Source organism: Tachyglossus aculeatus, chromosome 16 (assembly GCF_015852505.1).
Source record: "Tachyglossus aculeatus isolate mTacAcu1 chromosome 16, mTacAcu1.pri, whole genome shotgun sequence".
Lineage (NCBI taxonomy): Eukaryota > Metazoa > Chordata > Mammalia > Monotremata > Tachyglossidae > Tachyglossus > Tachyglossus aculeatus.
The window spans coordinates 9,902,085-9,921,820 of NC_052081.1; the positions used below are offsets into that span (position 1 = coordinate 9,902,085).

At 45.9% G+C, this 19,736-nt stretch overlaps 1 protein-coding gene across 2 annotated transcripts in view; it reads left to right on the forward strand.

Moving 5' to 3' along the window:
• The first annotated feature begins 7,303 nt into the window (after positions 1-7,303).
• The window catches only part of RASAL2 (RAS protein activator like 2), a 260,025-nt gene continuing 247,592 nt past the window's right edge, over positions 7,304-19,736 (forward strand). For both annotated transcript variants that reach the window (XM_038758689.1, XM_038758690.1), the window contains exon 1: positions 7,304-7,606. In XM_038758689.1, coding sequence (XP_038614617.1) covers positions 7,438-7,606 — 169 coding nt within the window. In that variant the 5' untranslated portion in view covers positions 7,304-7,437. The remainder of the gene's footprint in view (positions 7,607-19,736) is intronic.

The window sequence follows — 19,736 nt, forward strand, 5'->3', positions numbered from 1 at the left end:
GAATTCCAAACACAGCCCCGGCTGCCGTGGCTGAAAATTGCTTTGGTGCGTGTACCGAGAGTTGTGTGTGCTTTTTTACTCAGGGATCTTCCATCTAGACAGCTGGTTTTTTTGTTTTTGTTTTTTTGGGGGGATATTTGTTATGCACTTACTACGTGCTGGGGATTGTACTAAGTGCTAGGGTAGGTACGAGCTAATCATGTTGAACACAGTCCCTGTCCCACGTGGGTTTCACAGTCTTAGCTCCCTTTACAGATGAGGTAAGTGAGGCACAGGGAAGTGGTGTGACTTGTCCAAGGTCACACAGCGGACAAGTGGCGGGGCTGGGATTAGAACCCAGAGCAGCTCCAGCCCGTGCCACTTCCCTTCCCTCCTGTTGAATGGGAGCCTCTACCTCTTTGGCCCTCTGACATTTTGCACATAGTAAGCGCTTGATAAATGCCATTATTGTTATTATTATTATTATTATTATTTTTCTTTCTAATACAAAACTGAACTGACTGGCAGGGGCCCCCCTGGTTTCTCAAGTTGAGAGATACAGTCTATCTCTTTCTCTTTCCTGTTCTTGTCTCAAGGCTGCAAGGACAGATGCCGCAGATTCTTGAGGGAGCAACCTGGGTGGGGCTCTCAATTATAAAAAGAACTGTCCAAACTGGGATTTGGATTGAAAAATGAGGAAAGAAAAATAGGGGAAACAGTGAAGTCTGGCCACGGACAGGAGCACGTGGAAGGCACGCAAGGCGCTTCCCCCTGCACTTCCTAAGGCACATTAGAAATTGATAAAGAAGTCGATGAAATAATAGGCTGGAGGAAATTTCAGTATTTCCCCACAGGGTTGGAAGCCCACGTCCAGAACGAGGTCACGGAAGCGCTCCCCCTTCCTCTCCCCAAATCACAGAGAAGGGGGATTAGCTACAAATAAAGTGATCCTAGTGTTATCTAAAGTCTAAAAGAAAACAAAGTCTCCCTGCAAGGGGTTTTCTGACAGTGCGTTAGCAGTCCGAGTTATTGTTGGCATGAGAAGCCGGGAGCTCGGAGAAAATGAAAAGCTTTTCTGGGACAGCGTCGTTTTAAATAGTCCTGGCGAGGCCTTCCCTGGTGGGCAGACAGCTAAAGGCGGGGTTGGGTGGGCACCGAAATAAAGCGGGTAGGGGACATCACCCGGGGAAAGGACTGGGGGGATGCTTGGGGCAACAAGTTTTGGAGCGGGCCCCCGACCCCCCGATTCATTCATTCAATCATATTTAATAATAATAATAATGATGGCTGACTATGTGCAAAGCACTGTTCTAAGCGCTGGGGAGGATACAACGTGATCGGGTTGTCCCACGGGGTGTTCACAGTCTTCATCTTATTTATTTATTTTATTTGTACATATCTATTCTATTTATTTTATTTTGTTTGTATGCTTGGTTTTGTTCTCTGTCTCCCCCTTTCAGACTGTGAGCCCACTGTTGGGTAGGGACTGTCTCTATATGTTGTCAATTTGTACTTCCCAAGCGCTTAGTACAGTGCTCTGCACATAGTAGGCGCTCAATAAATACGATTGATGATGATGATCCCCATTTTCCAGACGAGGTCACTGAGGCCCAGAGAACTTACCCACTGTTGGATAGGGACCATCTTTATATGTTGCCAACTTGTACTTCCCAAGCGCTTAGTACAGTGCTCTGCACACAGTAAGCGCTCAATAAATATGATTGATTGATTAAGTACAACCTCAAGTTCTCCCCCCCACATCTCCCCCGCCCTACCACCTTCCCCTCCCCACAGCACCCGTATATATGTTTGTACAGATTGATTACTCTATTGATTTTACTCGTACACATTGACTGTTCTATTTATTTAATTTTGTTAATATGTTTTGTTTTGTTGTCTTTCTCCCCCTTCTAGACTGTGAGCCCGTTGTTGGGTAGGGACCGTCACCTGGTCCCTGTTACCTGATCACCTTGTAACCTTCCCGGCGCTTAGAACAGTGCTTTGCACATAGTAAGTGCTTAATAAATGCCATTATTATTATTAAATTATTAAGGGACTCGCAGTGGAAAGAGCATGGACTTTGGAGTAGGAGGTCATGGGTTCAAATCCCTGCTCTGCCAACTGTCAGCTGTGTGGCTTTGGGCAAGTCACAACTGCTCTGGGCCTCAGTTACTTCACCTGGAAAATGGGGATTAAAACTGTGAGCCCCCCGTGGGGCAACCTGATCACCTTGTAACCTCCCCAGTGCTCCCGGGCCCGGCCCGCCTCCGCGGCCGCAGTGCTTTGCACATAGTAAGAGCTTAACAAATACCATCATTATTACCATATTACTAAGGGACTCGCAGTGGAATGAGCACGGACTTTGGAGTCAGAGGTCATGGGTTCAAATCCCTGCTCTGCCAACTGTCAGCTGTGTGGCTTTGGGCAAGTCACTTAACTTCTCTGGGCCTCAGTTAACTCATCTGGAAAATGGGGATTAAAACCGTGAGCCCCCCCGTGGGGCAACCTGATCACCTTGTAACCTCCCCAGCGCTCCTGGGCCCGGCCCGCCTCCGCAGCCGCAGTGCTTTGCACAATCAATCAATCAGTCGTATTTATTGAGCGCTTACTGTGTGCAGAGCACTGTACTAAGCGCTTGGGAAGTACAAGTCGGCAACATATAGAGACAGTCCCTACCCAACAGTGGGCTCACAGTCTAGAAGCATAGTAAGCGCTTAACAAATACCATCACCATTATTATTACTATTAATTGGCGGAGGCGGGATTTGAACCCACGACCTCCTACTCCCAAGCCCGGGCTCTTTCCATCGAGCCGCTTACCGTGTGCTGAGCACTGGACTAAGCGCTTGGAAAGTACAATTCGGCAGCAGGTGGAGACGGTCCCTCCCCAACGACGGGCTCCCCGGAGAATCAATACGATTGATTGATTGATTGATTGATTGCTGCTGCCGCCCCCCGCCCTTGCAGCCGGTCCTCAGGGGGCTTGAATTTGTGTCTGTGGTCTGGTCCACGGGTACGGGCCGGCTCCTTCGCTGCCTTTGGAGCATGCCTCCGCAGCCCCAGTGCTTTGCACATAGTAAGCGCTCAACAAATACCATCATTATTGTTATTATTATTATTAATGGGCGGATCCAGGATTTGAACCCACGACCTCCAACTCCCAAGCCCGGGCTCTTTCCATTGAGCCGCTTACCGTGTGCTGAGCACTGCACTAAGCGCTCGGAAAGTCCAATTCGGCAGCAGGTGGAGACGGTCCCTCCCCAACGACGGGCTCCCCGGGGAATCAATATGATTGATTGGTTGATTGATTGATTGATTGCTGCTGCTGCCGCCCCCTGCCCTTGCAGCCGGTCCTCAGGGGGCTTGAATTTGTGTCTGTGGGCCGGCTCAGTGGCTGCCTTTATTTAATATGTTTTGTTTTGTTCCCTGTCTTCCCCTTCTAGACTGTGAGCCCACTGTTGGGTAGGGACCGTCTCTATATGTTGCCAACTTGTACTTCCCAAGCGCTTAGTACAGTGCTCTGCACACAGTAAGCGCTTAATAAATACGACTGATTTTGTTAGTATGTTTGTAGGTTTGGTTTTGTTCTCTGTCTCCCCCTTTCAGACTGTGAGCCCGCTGTTGGGTAGGGACTGTCTCTAGATGTTGCCAACTTGTACTTCCCAAGCGCTTAGTCCAGCGCTCTGCACACAGTCAGCGTTCAATAAATACGATTGATTGATTGATTGAATTTGTGTCTGTGGTCTGGTCCACGGGCCGGCTCAGTGGCTGCCTTTATTTTGTTAGTATGTTAGTATGTTTTGTTTTGTTGTCTGTCTCCCCCTTCTAGACTGTGAGCCCGCTGTTGGGTAGGGACCGTCTCTATATGTTAACAACTTGGACTTCCCAAGCGCTTAGTCCGGTGCTCTGCACACAGTAAGCGCTTAATAAATATGATGGATTGATTGATTTTGTTAGTATGTTTGTTAGTATGTTTGGTTTTGTTTTGTCTCCCCCTTTTAGACTGTGAGCCCACTGTTGGGTAGGGACTGTCTCTCTATGTTGCCAACTTGTTCTTCCCAAGTGCTTAGTCCAGTGCTCTGTGCACAGTAAGCGCTTAATAAATATGATTGATTTTGTTAGTACGTTTGTATGTTTGTTAGTATGTTTGGTTTTGTTCTCTGTCTCCCCCTTTTAGACTGTGAGCCCGCTGTTGGGTAGGGACTGTCACTAGATGTTGCCAACTTGGACTTCCCAAGCGCTTAGTCCAGCGCTCTGCGCACAGTCAGCGCTTAATAAATACAATTGATTGATTTTGTTAGTATGTTTGTATGTTTGTTGGTATGTTTGGTTTTGTTCTCTGTCTCCCCCTTTCAGACTGTGAGCCCTGCTGTTGGGTAGGGACTGTCTCTAGATGTTGCCAACTTGTACTTCCCAAGCACTTAGTCCAGCGCTCTGCACACAGTCAGCGCTTAATAAATACAATTGATTGATTGATTTTGTTAGTATGTTTGCATGTTTGTTAGTATGTTTGGTTTTGTTCTCTGTCTCCCCCTTTTAGACTGTGAGCCAACTGTTGGGTAGGGACTGTCTCTAGATGTTGCCAACTTGGACTTCCCAAGCGCTTAGTCCAGCGCTCTGCGCACAGTAAGCGCTTAATACGGTTGATTGATTTTGTTAGTATGTTTGTATGTTTGTTAGTATGTTTGGTTTTGTATATGTATATGTATATATATGTATATATGTTTATATGTTTGTACATTTGTTACTCTATTTATTTATTTTACTTGTACCTATTCTATTTATTTTATTTTGTTAGTATGTTTGGTTTTGTTCTCTGTCTCCCCCTTTTAGACTGTGAGCCCACTGTTGGGTAGGGACTGTCTCTCTATGTTGCCAACTTGTACTTCCCAAGCGCTTAGTCCAGCGCTCTGCACAGCACAGTCAGCGCTTAATAAATACGATTGATTTTGTTAGTATGTTTGTTAGTATGTTTGGTTTTGTTTTCTGTCCCCCTTTTAGACTGTGAGCCTGCTGTTGGGTAGGGACTGTCTCTAGATGTTGCCAACTTGGACTTCCCAAGCGCTTAGTCCAGCGCTCTGCGCACAGTCAGCGCTTAATAAATATGATTGATTGATTTTGTTAGTATGTTTGGTTTTGTTCTCTGTCTCCCCCTTTTAGACTGTGAGCCCGCTGTTGGGTAGGGACTGTCTCTCTATGTTGCCAACTTGTTCTTCCCAAGCGCTTAGTCCAGCGCTCTGCACACAGTAAGAGCTTAATACGATTGATTGATTGATTTTGTTAGTATGTTTGTATGTTTGTTAGTATGTTTGGTTTTGTATATGTATATATGTTTATATGTTTGTACATATGTTACTCTATTTATTTATTTATTTTACTTGTACCTATCTATTCTATTTATTTTATTTTGTTAGTATGTTTGGTTTTGTTCTCTGTCTCCCCCTTTTAGACTGTGAGCCCACTGTTGGGTAGGGACTGTCTCTCTATGTTGCCAACTTGGACTTCCCAAGCGCTTAGTCCAGCGCTCTGCGCACAGTCAGTGCTTAATAAATACGATTGATTGATTTTGTTAGTATGTTTGGTTTTGTTCTCTGTCTCCCCCTTTTAGACTGTGAGCCCGCTGTTGGGTAGGGTCTGTCTCTCTATGTTGCCAACTTGTACTTCCCAAGCGCTTAGTCCAGCGCTCTGCACACTGTCAGCGCTTAATAAATACGATTGATTGATTTCGTTAGTATGTTTGTTAGTATGTTTGGTTTTGTTCTCTGTCTCCCCCTTTTAGACTGTGAGCCCGCTGTTGGGTAGGAACTGTCTATATGTTGCCAACTTGGACTTCCCAAGCGCTTAGTCCAACGCTCTGCGCACAGTAATCACTTAATACGATTGATTTTGTTAGTATGTTTGTATGTTTGTTAGTATGTTTGGTTTTGTATATGTATATATGTGCATATATGTTTATATGTTTGTACATATTCGTTACTCTATTTATTTATTTATTTATTTATTTTACTTGTACCTATCTATTCTATTTATTTTATTTTGTTAATATGTTTGGTTTTGTTCTCTGTCTCCCCCTTTTAGACTGTGAGCCCACTGTTGGGTAGGGACTGTCTCTCTATGTTGCCAACTTGGACTTCCCAAGCGCTTAGTCCAGCGCTCTGTGCACAGTCAGTGCTTAATAAATACGATTGATTGATTTTGTTAGTATGTTTGGTTTTGTTCTCTGTCTCCCCCTTTTAGACTGTGAGCCCAATGTTGGGTAGGGACTGTCACTAGATGTTGGCAACTTGTACTTCCCAAGCGCTTAGTCCAGCGCTCTGCGCACACTCAGCGCTTAATAAATACGATTGATTGATTTTGTTTGTATGTCTGTAGGTTTGGTTTTGTTCTCTGTCTCCCCCTTTTAGACTGTGAGCCCGCTGTTGGGTAGGGACTGTCTCTCTATGTTGCCAACTTGGACTTCCCAAGCGCTTAATAAATACGATTGATTGATTTTGTTAGTATGTTTGTAGGTTTGTTAGTATGTTTGGTTTTGTATATGTATATATATATGTATATATGTTTGTACATATTTGTTACTGTGTTTATTTATTTATTTTACTTGTACCTATCTATTCTATTTATTTTATTTTGTTAGTATGTTCGGTTTTGTTCTCCGTCTCCCGCTTTTAGACCGTGAGCCCGCTGTTGAGTAGGAACCGTCTCTCTAAGTTGCCAACTTGGACTTCCCAAGCGCCCTGCACACAGTGAGAGCTCCCTGGGGAAGCAGCGCGGCTCACTGAAAAAGAGCCCGGGCTTTGGAGTCGGAGGCCATGGGTTCGAATCCCGCCTCCGCCCCTTGTCGGCTGTGTGACTTCACTTCTCTGGGCCTGATTTCCCTCCTCTGTAAAATGGGGATGGAGACTGGGAGCCCCACGTGGGACAGCCTCATCCCCTTGTATCCCCCCCGGCGCTTAGAACGGCGCTTAATAAATGCCATCATTATTATTATAAATGCGATTGATTGATTGATCGATCCCGAGTCCGCAGCGGCCGGGAAATGCCATCATTATTATTATAAATACGATTTGACTGATTGATTCCGAGTCCGCAGCGGCCGGGCCCGCAGCCGCCGTTCCCGCGGGGCGACGCCAGGGGGCGTGGCCGAGCCGGGGCGAGCGGCTCGGCCTGCGATTGCTCGTGCCTGGGAGCGGCGGCTCCTCGGCGGCCCCGCGGGGCCCGGGCGGCTCGGCCGTCCATTGGTCGCGCCTGGCACCCGGGGATTTGCTGCCGCCGTTGCAGCCGCTGCAGCGGTTGCAAGCGCGGCGGAGCTCAAACAGTTGCACGGAGGCGGGAGCGTAATCGCCGCCTCCCCGGACCTCCGGAGGAGGAGGGGGAGCCCCGCATCCCTGATCCCGGTGCAGGAGCAGCGGCAGCCGCCCCAACCGTCCGTCCAGCCCGCCGGGGGCGGCGGCGGGGGGCATGGAGCTGTGCCCGCCGCCCTGCCCGGAGATGCTCCCGGTGGCGGCGGCGGCGTCGGACCCGGTGGGCACCGAGGAGCTGGAGCCGCCGTCCCCCGCGGGCACCGGGCTGCTCGACCGGCTCCTCCTCGAGTCCCTGTGCCTGCAGCAGAGCTGGGTCCAGGTGTACGGTAAGCCCCGGCGGAGCCGTCAATCAATCCAGCGTACGCTCTGCACAACGCTAGACTTGAAATGTCTCATAGCCACCCCCCTAAGGTGGGATTAGAACCCGCAACCTCTGCCTCTGTTGCAGTCAGTCGTATTTATTGAGCGCTGACCGTGTGCAGAGCACTGGACTGAGCGCTTGGGAAGTCCAAGTTGGCAACATAGAGAGACAGTCCCTACCCAACAGTGGGCTCACAGTCTAAAAGATTGGGATATGTATGTATAGCAATCAATCAGTCGTATTTATTGAGCGCTGATTGGGTGCAGAGCACTGGGCTGAGCGCTTGGGAAGTCCAAGTTGGCAACATCTAGAGGCAGTCCCTACCCAGCAGTGGGATCCCAGTCTAAAAGACTGGGATATGTGTATGTATGTATGTCAAGCAATCAATCGTATTTATTGAGCGCTGACTGGGTGCAGAGCACTGGACTGAGCGATTGGGAAGTACAAGTTGGCAGCATCTAGAGACAGTCCCTACCCAGCAGTGGGCTCACAGTCTAAAAGACTGGGATATGTATATGTATATATAGCAATCAATCAATCGTATTTATTGAGCGCTGACTGGGTGCAGAGCACTGGACCAAGCGCTTGGGAAGTGCAAGTTGGCAACATCTAGAGACAGTCCCTACCCAACAGTGGGCTCACAGTCTAAAAGGGGGAACAGTCTAAAAGACTGGGATATGTATGTGTATGTATGTCAAGCAATCAATCGTATTTATTGAGCGCTGACTGGGTGCAGAGCACTGGACTGAGCGATTGGGAAGTACAAGTTGGCAGCATCTAGAGACAGTCCCACCCAGCAGTGGGCTCACAGTCTAAAAGACTGGGATATGTATATGTATATATAGCAATCAATCAATCGTATTTATTGAGCCCTGACTGGGTGCAGAGCACTGGACCAAGCGCTTGGGAAGTGCAAGTTGGCAACATCTAGAGACAGTCCCTACCCAACAGTGGGCTCACAGTCTAAAAGGGGGAACAGTCTAAAAGACTGGGATATGTATGTGTATGTATGTCAAGCAATCAATCGTATTTATTGAGCGCTGACTGGGTGCAGAGCACTGGACTAAGCGCTTGGGAAGTACAAGTTGGCAACATCATCATCAATCGTATTTATTGAGCGCTGACTGCGTGCAGAGCACTGGATTGAGCGCTTGGGAAGTCCAAGTTGGCAACATAGAGAGACAGTCCCTACCCAACAGTGGGATCACAGTCTAAAAGACTGGGATATGTATATGTATGTATGTCAAGCGATCAGTCATTTTTATTGAGCGCTGACTGGGTGCAGAGCACTGGACCAAGCGCTTGGGAAGTACAAGTTGGCAACATCTAGAGGCAGTCCCTATCCAATAGTGGGCTCACAGTCTAAAAGGGGGAACAGTCTAAAAGACTGGGATATGTATATGTGTGTATGTATGTCAATCAGTCGTATTTATTGAGCGCTGACTGGGTGCAGAGCACTGGACTGAGCGCTTGGGAAGTCCAAGTTGGCAACATCTAGAGACGGTCCCTACCCAGCAGTGGGCTCACAGTCCAAAAGGGGGAACAGTCTAAAAGACTGGGATATGTATATGTATGTATGTCAAGCAATCAATCGTATTTATTGAGCGCTGACTGTGTGCAGAGCACTGGACTAAGCGCTTGGGAAGTACAGGTTGGCAACATCATCATCATCAATCGTATTTATTGAGCACTGACTGGGTGCAGAGCACTGGACTAAGCGCTTGGGAAGTACAAGTTGGCAACATCATCATCATCAATCGTATTTATTGAGCGCTTACTACGTGCAGAGCACTGGACTAAGCGCTTGGGAAGTCCAAGTTGGCAACATAGAGAGACGGTCCCTACCCAACAGTGGGATCACAGTCTAAAAGACTGTGATACGTATATGTATGTATGTCAATCAATCAATCGTATTTATTGAGCGCTGACTGGGTGCAGAGCACTGGACCAAGCGCTTGGGAAGTCCAAGTTGGCAACATCTAGAGGCAGTCCCTACCCAACAGTGGGCTCACAGTCGAAAAGGGCTCACAGTCTAAAAGACTGGGATATGTATATGTATGTATATCAATCAATCAATCGTATTTATTGAGCGCTGACCGGGTGCAGAGCACTGGACCAAGCGCTTGGGAAGTACAAGTTGGCAACACATAGAGACAGTCCCTACCCAACAGTGGGATCACAGTCTAAAAGACTGTGATACGTATATGTATGTATGTCAATCAATCAGTTGTATTTATTGAGCGCTGACTGGGTGCAGAGCACTGGACTAAGCGCTTGGGAAGTCCAAGTTGGCAACATATAGAGACAGTCCCTACCCCCAGTGGGCTCACAGTGTAAAAGACTGTGATATGTGTATGTATGTATATCAATCAATTAATCGTATTTATTGAGCGCTTACTGTGTGCTGAGCACTGGACTAAGCGCTTGGGAAGTACAAGTTGGCAACATATAGAGACAGTCCCTACCCCCAGTGGGCTCACAGTGTAAAAGACTGTGATATGTGTATGTATGTATATCAATCAATTAATCGTATTTATTGAGCGCTTACTGTGTGCTGAGCACTGGACTAAGCGCTTGGGAAGTACAAGTTGGCAACATATAGAGACGGTCCCTACCCACCAGTGGGCTATATGTATGTATATCAATCAATCAATCGTATTTATTGAGCGCTGACTGTGTGCAGAGCACTGGACTAAGCACTTGGGAAGTACAAGTTGGCAACATTTAGAGACAGTCCCTACCCAACAGTGGGCTCACAGTCTAGAAGGGGGAGACAGAGAACAAAACCAAACATACTAACAAAGTAAAATAAATAGAATGGATATGTACAAGTAAATTAAATAAATAGAGTAATAAATATGTACAAACATATATACGTACAGGTGCTGTGGGGAAGGGAAGGAGGTAAGATGAGGGGGATGGAGAGGGGGACGAGGAGGAGAGGAAGGAAGGGGCTCAGTCTGGGAAGGCCTCCTATATATTTGTATATATATACTATATATTTATTACTATATATTACTCTATTTTACTTGTACATATCTATTCTATTTATTTTATTTTGTTAATATGCTTTGTTTTGTTCTCTGTCTCCCCCTTTTAGACTGTGAGCCCACTGTTGGGTAGGGACTGTCTCTCTGTGTTGCCAACTTGTACTTCCCAAGCGCTTAGTACGGTGCTCTGCACACAGTGAGCGCTCAGTAAATACGATTGGTTGATTGATTGGCTCTGTAGCCTGCCATCTTGCCTCCTGCACCACTGAGGGCTCCTCAAGCGCTTAGCGCAGTGCTCTGCACACAGCAAGCGCTCGATCAAATGAATAAGCCGCACCTCGGCCCTGCCCTCCCCTCCCTCCGGGGTTGGACTTTTGGAAGGCCCAACCGTCAGGTTGGAAAACTGCTTTGGGATCGAAACGCGCATCCCACAGTAGGGACTTCTTTCCGGGGATCCCAACCATCAATCAATCAATCAATCAATTATTGAGCCCTCTCCCCCTCATCCCCCTCTCCATCCCCCCTTCCTTCCCTTCCGCACAGCACCTGTATATATGTATATATGTTTGTACATATTTATTACTGTATTTATTTATTTAACTTGTACATATCTATTCTATTTATTTTATTTTGTTAATATGTTTGGTTTTGTTCTCCTTCTCCCCCTTCTAGACTGTGAGCCCACTGTTGGGTAGGGACTGTCTCTATATATTGCCAACTTGTACTTCCCAAGTGCTTAGTCCAGTGCTCTGCACACAGTAAGTGCTCAATAAATACGATTGATTGAATGCAGAGCACTGTACTAAGCGCTTGGGAAGTACAAGTTGGCAGTGTATAGAGACGGTCCTTACCCATCAGCCTGCTTTTCTTTTCCTTCCCCTCCTAAGGAAGCCCCATAAAGGGAAACCCAGCAAACTTTGCTCTGATTTTGTGGGAACTTTGAGAACTTTTTCGTGCATGCGTTCGATTCGGTCGTATTTTGTCGAGCTCTTAATGTGGGCAGAGCACCGTTTTCGGTGCTTGGAAAGTACAGTCCGGCGGTAAAGAGAGACGATCCTGCCTCCCAAATAGCCCCCTCTCTCAAGTCGGCTAGCTGCTGCCCAGTCCAGGGGCTGCGGGTGCACTGGGCCTTGGGGGCTCAGGAGGGGCTGCCCCTTTGGGGGTCGTGCCCACTTGAATCGGGTCACCAACCCTCCAGATACTCAGCATGGGGTTGAAAGGTGATGGACGCAGAAAACTGTTTCCATCCCTCCGGCATCCCTGCTCATCACCTCTTTCGTGACAGTTAGGTGTTTAGCTTTTCCGTAGCGTGGATTTAACGGCTGCCTGTTAAAGCTACAGCCTGAGGATTGTTACATCGAAATAGTGCCAGGGAAGATGTCTATCACCTTAGTCACCTATTAGAGGCATTTGGGCTAAGGGAAAGCAGGCTGGGATCTAGGAGCATGAAGTGTCACAGATGTTATCCTAAAGCCTCGTGCCCCTAAGCCCTTTGTGGCAGAAGTCAAGTACAGGGTGTGTTTTCCTTCATCCCTTTCAGCGGGATGAATGATTACTAATAAAGTGTTATTGGGGCAGAGAAGGTGCTTCTTTAGCTGATGTTCATCGGCAGGCATCAAGGTAGATTCTTCAACATGTATGCATCATTTTGCATCCCGCAAAGTGGTTTGCTCTCTCCGATTTGATGCGCCTCATGACCTTCCCCGACAACGTAAATCAGTAGACAGAGCAGGCACTGAGAGGTGAGGGATTTACTCAAGGTTACAGAGTAAGGATTAGAAATCCCATCTTCTGAATTTCCATCCTGTTGCTAATCTCACTTAGCCACTCATTTATTAAAGGTTGAAGAGAATCTTGAAATGTGGCCAGATTAGGCAATAACGTGAATGCAGTAAAAGTGCCTCCACTCTCCTTTTCTCCTGTGCTAAAAGCGGCACCCAGAGAGCATGTGGTTAACCTTACACAGGTGCATTTCTCATCCATACCAGGGCTGAGAGAGTAGAGTCCAGGGGAAATTTGTTAAAGCTCCTGATTTTCAAGGTGAATCTTTGAGTTTCCATTATCTTCTTTTCAAATAGTTCTCTGCAATGTAGCCTCCGAATTGATCACAAGCTTGTTTGACCAACCCTTTCCCAGATTCAAACGTGTGCTTTTTAGGATTTTGTTTTTATGGCTGCTGTTTTAATGATTACAGCTGCATAAATTGAGTCTGTAATACACTGTAACTCAATTGATTCTTCCATCAACTAGTTTTCCGTACTGCTTGGCAGTGTTATATTTTTCCACAGTATTCTATCCTGCGTGTTTATTTTTCTGTTGCATCCATATTGACTTGAATGAACCAATTGATGAGATACTCCTAAGTATTTGGCAAGTTCTGTATTTTTAAGTCTTTCTGCTATTGTAAAGTTCTGTCCGGTTGCTTGTTTTTGCGTGTTCAAAGACACCAGTTTTCATTACTGCAATGTGGAGGCTACCTTCTCAGACTCTTGGTTGGCTAAGAAAATAGAAGCTTTAAGGGAAAATTTAATCAAGGAGAATCAGGGTGCCTAGCGGATAGAGCATGGGCCCGAGAGTCAGAGGACCTGGGTTCTAATCCTTGGCTCTGCCACTTGTCTGCTCTGTGACTTTGATCAAGTCACTTGACTTTGATCAAGTCACTTGACTTTGTCCATTCCTCAGTTCCCTCAGCTGCTTAATGGGGATTTAATACCTGTTCTCCCTCCTGCTTGGACTGTGAGCCCCATGTGGGGCTCTTGTATCTATGTGCTTAAATACTATAGTAGTAATAATAATCATCATCATCCTAGCTCCGCCATTTGCCTTGTATGACCATGGCAAGTCATTTAACTTCTCTTGGTCTCCGTTTCCTCATCTGTAAAATAGGAATTCAGTATTCACCTTCCCTCCCTCTTATGTGGCGAGCCCCATGTGGGATAATAATAATAATAATAATGATGATGGTATTTGTTAAGCGCTTACTATGTGCAAAGCACTGTTCTTAGCGCTGGAGAGGAAACCCAATCTGGTTTTCCTATACCTACCCCAGTGCTTTGTACAGTGCTGGGCACTTAGTAAGCACTTAACAAATATCACAATTGTTATGTTCTTGGGCTATGCAGGATATGATAAGCCTACGGATAGAGAATCATTGTGCTGTACAACTCCATCCCAGATATTTCATTCTGAATCTCATCTAACACCATTGCTGATGTTAGCCATCCTCCTTGCAACATGAGACTCAGTGAAATCAAGAAAAGATAGTTACTGAGTGCTTAGTGTGGGCAGAACACTGTACTAAGCACTTGGGAGAACAAATTATTACAGAGTTGGTAGTTACGTCCTCTGTCCCAAAGGAGTTTACAGTCTAGAAGATGAATGTTGAAGAGGGAATAGTCTGTCTTGTGAAATTATATAAAAATGTAAAGGAGAGGGCCTTGTGGCCATTTATCACTTTGTTTTATGGCTTAACTTTGAATGCCAGTGGTTGTTAGAGGTAGGATAGATGATCATATGAAGAGAAGCAGCATGGCCTAGTGGATAGAGCTTGGGGCTGGGAGTCAGAATGACCTGGATTCTAATCCCGGCTCTGCTACTTGTCTGCTGTGTGACCTCGGGCGAGTCACTTAACTTCTCTGTGCCTCAGTTACTTCATCTGTAGGGGGTCAAGATTGTGAGCCTCATGTGGGTTGGGTACTGTGTCCAACCTGATGAGCTTGAATCTACCCCAGTGCTTAATACAGTGCCTGGTATATAGTAAGCACTTAACAAGTATCATAAAAAAATGTCCAGTGTGGTTCACAAACAGAAATTTAAGCTATTCATGCAACCTATTTGTGCTTAAAAATCAACCTATCGGCAGAATGGTATCTATGGGTTGTAACTAGCCCCAAGGTTAGAAGCCTTAAAGTGTCTGGTCTTTAAGACTTTCCCAGAAATTTGTAATCCAAAGACAATATGTTGTTGGTTCGCCTTCTATGTAGAGGTAAGAACTCGGTTTTGATGTTTGCCTTTTCACTTGTTAACTTAAAGTATCATGGGCTTTTTTTATGTCTGGAAAAAATTTGGAGTACTTTTTTTTTTGTTTGTTTTTGGTGTCCATTGCTCGGGATTCATGGTCCTTCTCTCTTCTGCGTGCCCCCCCCCCCCATTTTTTTTTTAAATAAGATAAACAGAAGCATTTCTAATCAGTCATGAGCTAATTTTAAGTCCAGGGCTTCCTCACCTCTTATCCCCATTCAATTGCAATTGAATTCCTTGCTCACTGATTTCTGGGCAACACGGAAGCATATCATAATTATGCATGGCTAAATATGGATGCAGAATCCAGGAGCATCAAATGGAGAACATTTTCAGTTATTTATAGCATAAAAGCAAGTCAATTGGCTGAAAAAACCCAGCCGCCCAGCTAAAGGAAACGGGAGCGGCAAAGCCAGCCTCACTGTCTGTTCTTTCTGGTAAACAATGAGAACATTAACTATTTTACCATGAATGGGTGGTGGGGGAAGGACATCATGCAGGAGAAATTTAAAGTACCATTGCCTAGGGTTGCCCACAGTGGCGCTTTGAATGCAATGGTTATTTCAGGACCACGCGTCGCAACAAATGCGTGCCCGGATGTGCACCTCAGTTCTTGGGTGGCTAGACGTCAAAGATGATTCTCCTCAAAAGCGATTCAACAGGTCCGGGAAGTGATTTGGATCTCAATAGCGTATAAGTTCAGGGCCTCTCCATTGATTGAAATGGAATTTCTTTTGTGTGTTGTCATCTTGTTGATTGTTTTCCATTTAGCTCTCCTCTCGCTTTTTACAAATTGGTGAAGGATGGGGAGCTGATGGACGTCTTCTGGGGATTCATACCGTTTCAGCAGGTAGAGAAGAAAGCAGTTTGAGACAGCAGATCAGCACTTTTGAAATGGAAAAAATGTGTTGATGTCAAATGTGGAGAGACTTTCTCGTGGCTTGGGGTGGATCCGTGTGAGCAGAGATCTTGCCCTGCCTCAGAGTGAAAGTTTTAAGTTGGTAGTTTTTTGTGACTCCTGTTAAAATAAATTGCTTTTTATCCTTAAGAATTATTTTTGTTTCAAGTCCAGGGAGAATCCATTCGGTTCTCCTCATGTCCTCTGTCAGAGCCCAGGGAGGTACAATAAACTTATTGCATCTGAATGCAGTTGGTTTTATACATTCTTGATTTACTGCTTACTCAAGATCTCACCCTACATACAGAAGTGTGAGGAACATAAGTTGTATTAACATTTACATCCTGGAGACTCCTCTCGGATTCGGTTTGCCACTCGAAACAATTCATCTTAGCCCAAAAGTTTTCTCCCATTTGAGCAAGGAAGCTATTCTACTCTCTTGGAAAAATGAGAAGGCTTACGGTGCGGTGTTATGCTCAGATATGTCAGATCCTGCTAATGAACAGCTTTGTTCTATTTTCAAACTATGAAAAATCAATTTAACTCCCACTCAGCCACAATGATGGAATACCCCATTTGAGCCGTCTGGAGTATCCATGGATGCTGTCTCTTCTTTCTGTTGAACAATGCAGCAAAGGCATTACCAAGTCCTCAGGGCAAGCTGCTGTCATCTTCTTGCTCCCCTACTTTGCCACTCTTCCCTCCTCCCCTCTCAAACAAGGGGAAAACTGTAAAAGAAATAACTTTGTGGAAACAGTGAGCATTTTTCAGATGTCGTTTCTTCAGCTTAAAATGAACTGGTCTTTGTCTAAGAAAAAAGAAGGTAACCAAGAATTATTTGAATTGTGTGTGTTTTGGGGCAGGGGAAAAGAAAGGTGTTTTTCACCAACTCTAGATTACTCAATGTTTTAACTTTCCCCCTTCCCACCCCATTACCACCTTTGTCCTTATCAAGCTACTTTTTGGATTTCTAGGGCTGAGATACTCTTGGAGAGAAATAAGGAATATTGTTACGTATAGAATACAGAGGGTCTTGTATTTAAGGACAGTTAGATTATAAGGATCAACCCTGCTTAATTTCACTAAATTTCAGAAAGTAGTTGTACTTTTCCCTTTATTCGTAATGTGGTTCTGTGTTGTGGCAGGAAATAAAACTTCCTGTGAAAGACTAGGCTAGGAAGGGAGTCAAGCAGGGTTCACATTTTGCCAAAGTTAAATGGGCTTTAGAAAAGTGATGAAGGAGGAAGTGGTGGTCCTGTTAGATTGCTAGTGTCCTGTGGCATTAGAGAGGAGTGAAGATAGTCAACACTTCTGTAATCGTTCCTTGCCATCACTCCCTTTTAATAACTTAAAGTGATTTGATCACCTTGGTGAGCCATAGGAAAAAAGCACTCAACTAATGCTCAAGAGCTGAGTTAATCCTCAAAATATTCAGTTGTCTGTCCCTGTGTACCTCTTTAGCGCAACACTTTTTCGTAAGTGTTTTTTCAGTAGAGAGGTGTTGGGTCTTGCTAACCAGGAGGAGGAGTTGGGAAGTGTCCTGGGGGCACTCCTGGAATTCCCTTGCACTGCCTTGGCAGAGGGGATAATTACTCTCATAGTTTATGTAGCACCTTTCCTCCCAAAGGATCCCTGTGCACTTCACGGGTTCTGGAGAGAAAACTTTTCCACTGAAATACATCCTCTTTCCAAAGGAGAGAGAGCAAAGACCACGAAGCAAGCATTTCTTATTCATCGAGAGGGGAAGGTGGCATTGGCATGGACCACCTTAGAGAAAAGAAAAAAAACATGTCCACACTACTCATAAAGCTTGGGGAGTGGTATGGAAGTCATCAGCCTCTCTGCCCTCTCACCCCCAGGTGAGGCAGTAAATTGCAGGGTTCTTGCTCCATTTGCCACTAACGAGGAAAGTGAAGTAAGGGATGCTCAGAACTTTCAGTTCTTTTTACTGAGGACAGGGAGGGTGGGCCTTTATTCTCCCTTGCCAAGTGTTAATCGCAGTTTTTAGATAATTGTTTGAGTTTCCTTCCAGTTTCTGGAATGTAATAGCCGAGGCTGAGTTTAATCTTCCTCCTCTTCAAGCGACTTCAACATTTGCTGAAGATCTTTAGGATAATTCCCCATCAGGGTGCTGCCTCAACTCCCCCTGACACAGACAAGCACGCATGCAGGCACACACACACACACCCAACCCCCTCCCCCCACCCCCCCATGAGTTGTATGTCCGGCTAGTTTAATCTCATTACAGTTCAGGTAAGGTGAAGTCGGCATCAGCACACTGTACTAGGAACCAGGAAGAATTCATGGAGAGTTAGGAGCTCAGAATATAAAATAGGAACTACACCTAAGAAAAGTCCAGTTTTCCCAAAGGACCAGTTTAACACGCAATTTCAAAAATCAGGCTAAAACAGTTAACAGCCTTTTGGGGGCCATCTACATGCCCAGAGACTTGAGATGTTTAATTTTTTCCCATGCTCTAACTAGATTGAAAAGCGGATTCCTTGCAGATCTCCTCACATTTGGAGGGGTGCAGTGGCCTCCTTTCCCAAAACAGTGGTGGGAAGATTCATTCATTCATTCAATCGTATTTATTGAGCGCTTACTGTGTGCAGAGTACTGTACTAAGTGCTTGGGAAGTACAAGTTGGCAACACATAGAAACGGTCCCTACCCAACAGCGGGCTCACAGTCTAGAAGGGGGAGACAGACAGCAAAACATGTCATGTGGACAGATGTCAAGTCATCAGAATAAATAGAAGTAAAGCTAGATGCACATCATTAACAAAATTAATAGAACAGTAAATATGTACAAGTAAAATAGAGTAGTAAATCTGTACAAACATATATACAGGTGCTGTGGGGAGGGGAAGGAGGTAGGGCGGGGGGATGGGGAGGGGGAGAGGAAATAGGGTGCTCAGTCTGGGAAGGCCTCCTGGAGGAGGTGAGCTCTCAGTAGGGCTTTGAAGGGAGGAGGAGAGCTAGCTTGGCGGATGTGCGGAGGGAGGACATTCCAGGCCAGGGGGAGGACGTGGGCTGGGGTTGATGGTGGGACAGGCAGGAATGAGGCACAGTGAGGAGGTTAGTGGCAGAGGAGTGGAGGGTGTGGGCTGGTCTGTAGAAGGAGAGAAGGGAGGTGAGGTAGAAGGGCGAGAGGTGATGGAGAGCCTTGAGGCTGAGAGTGAGGAGTTTTTGCTTGATGTGTAGGTTGACTGGTAGCCACTGGACATTTTTGAGGAGGGGAGTAACATGCCCAGAGCGTTTCTTTACAAAGATGATCAGGGCTGCAGCGTGAAGTATAGACTGAAGTGGGGAGAGACAGGAGGATAGGAGATAGGAGGGATAGGATAGGAAGATGAGGTGGGAGGGAGGATAATTGACCTTTTTTTCTTTGTATTTGAGCCCCTATTGTGTGTCAACCACTAATGTAAGTGCTAGGGTAGATTAGGTACAAGTTAATTAGGTTGGACACAGACCCCTTCCCCACATGGGGCTCACAGTCTAAGGAGATCCTGAGCACCTGCAATATTCTGTTCAGCCTGGGGCAGGTTGGAATAGGGAAGAATCAGAAGAAACTTTGAGCAGGTCAGCAGAAATGACTGGAGAAATTGAATTGAAAGGCATGATCATATCTACTTTGGGTAGCAATTAGAAATCACTGGAAAAAGGTGAAAACTTGCAGAAAATAAGTGTATGGTTTGAGGCGTGGAGCAGAAGTAAGACAAGGCAGGAAGTGAAGCAAAAGAGTTAAAGAATTTTGCAGGTTCCAAGTAGAATGGAAATACTAGTCCTGTAACTCAGTGGGGTCGGGGGGGGGCCTAGGGAGGGTCAGTATCTTCCTGCAGTATGATGTGAGAGGAGAAGGAAGGATTAGAATTGGGGGGCCCTGGCTTGTTGCCTGGTGTCCAGAGCCTCATCACCACTCCTCAGGGAGTGGTTCTACCCAGGCTGAAGGGCAGGAAGGCCTGTGAAAGGGAAACTCTGAGGCCTTTTGGGAAATAATAAGAACTGTTACCTAGGATACTCCAAACAAAAATGGACCAAACACTCTGAAGTACAGGATCGAGAACAACCCTGCTGTTACCCTTGGGAGATGGATTATCCCTGATTTCCCTCTGTTTCTTTCCCTGGTCAGTGTCTTCTGGGTTCAGAACTATTTTCCGGGGAATTGAAGTGTCGTGTGGATGATGC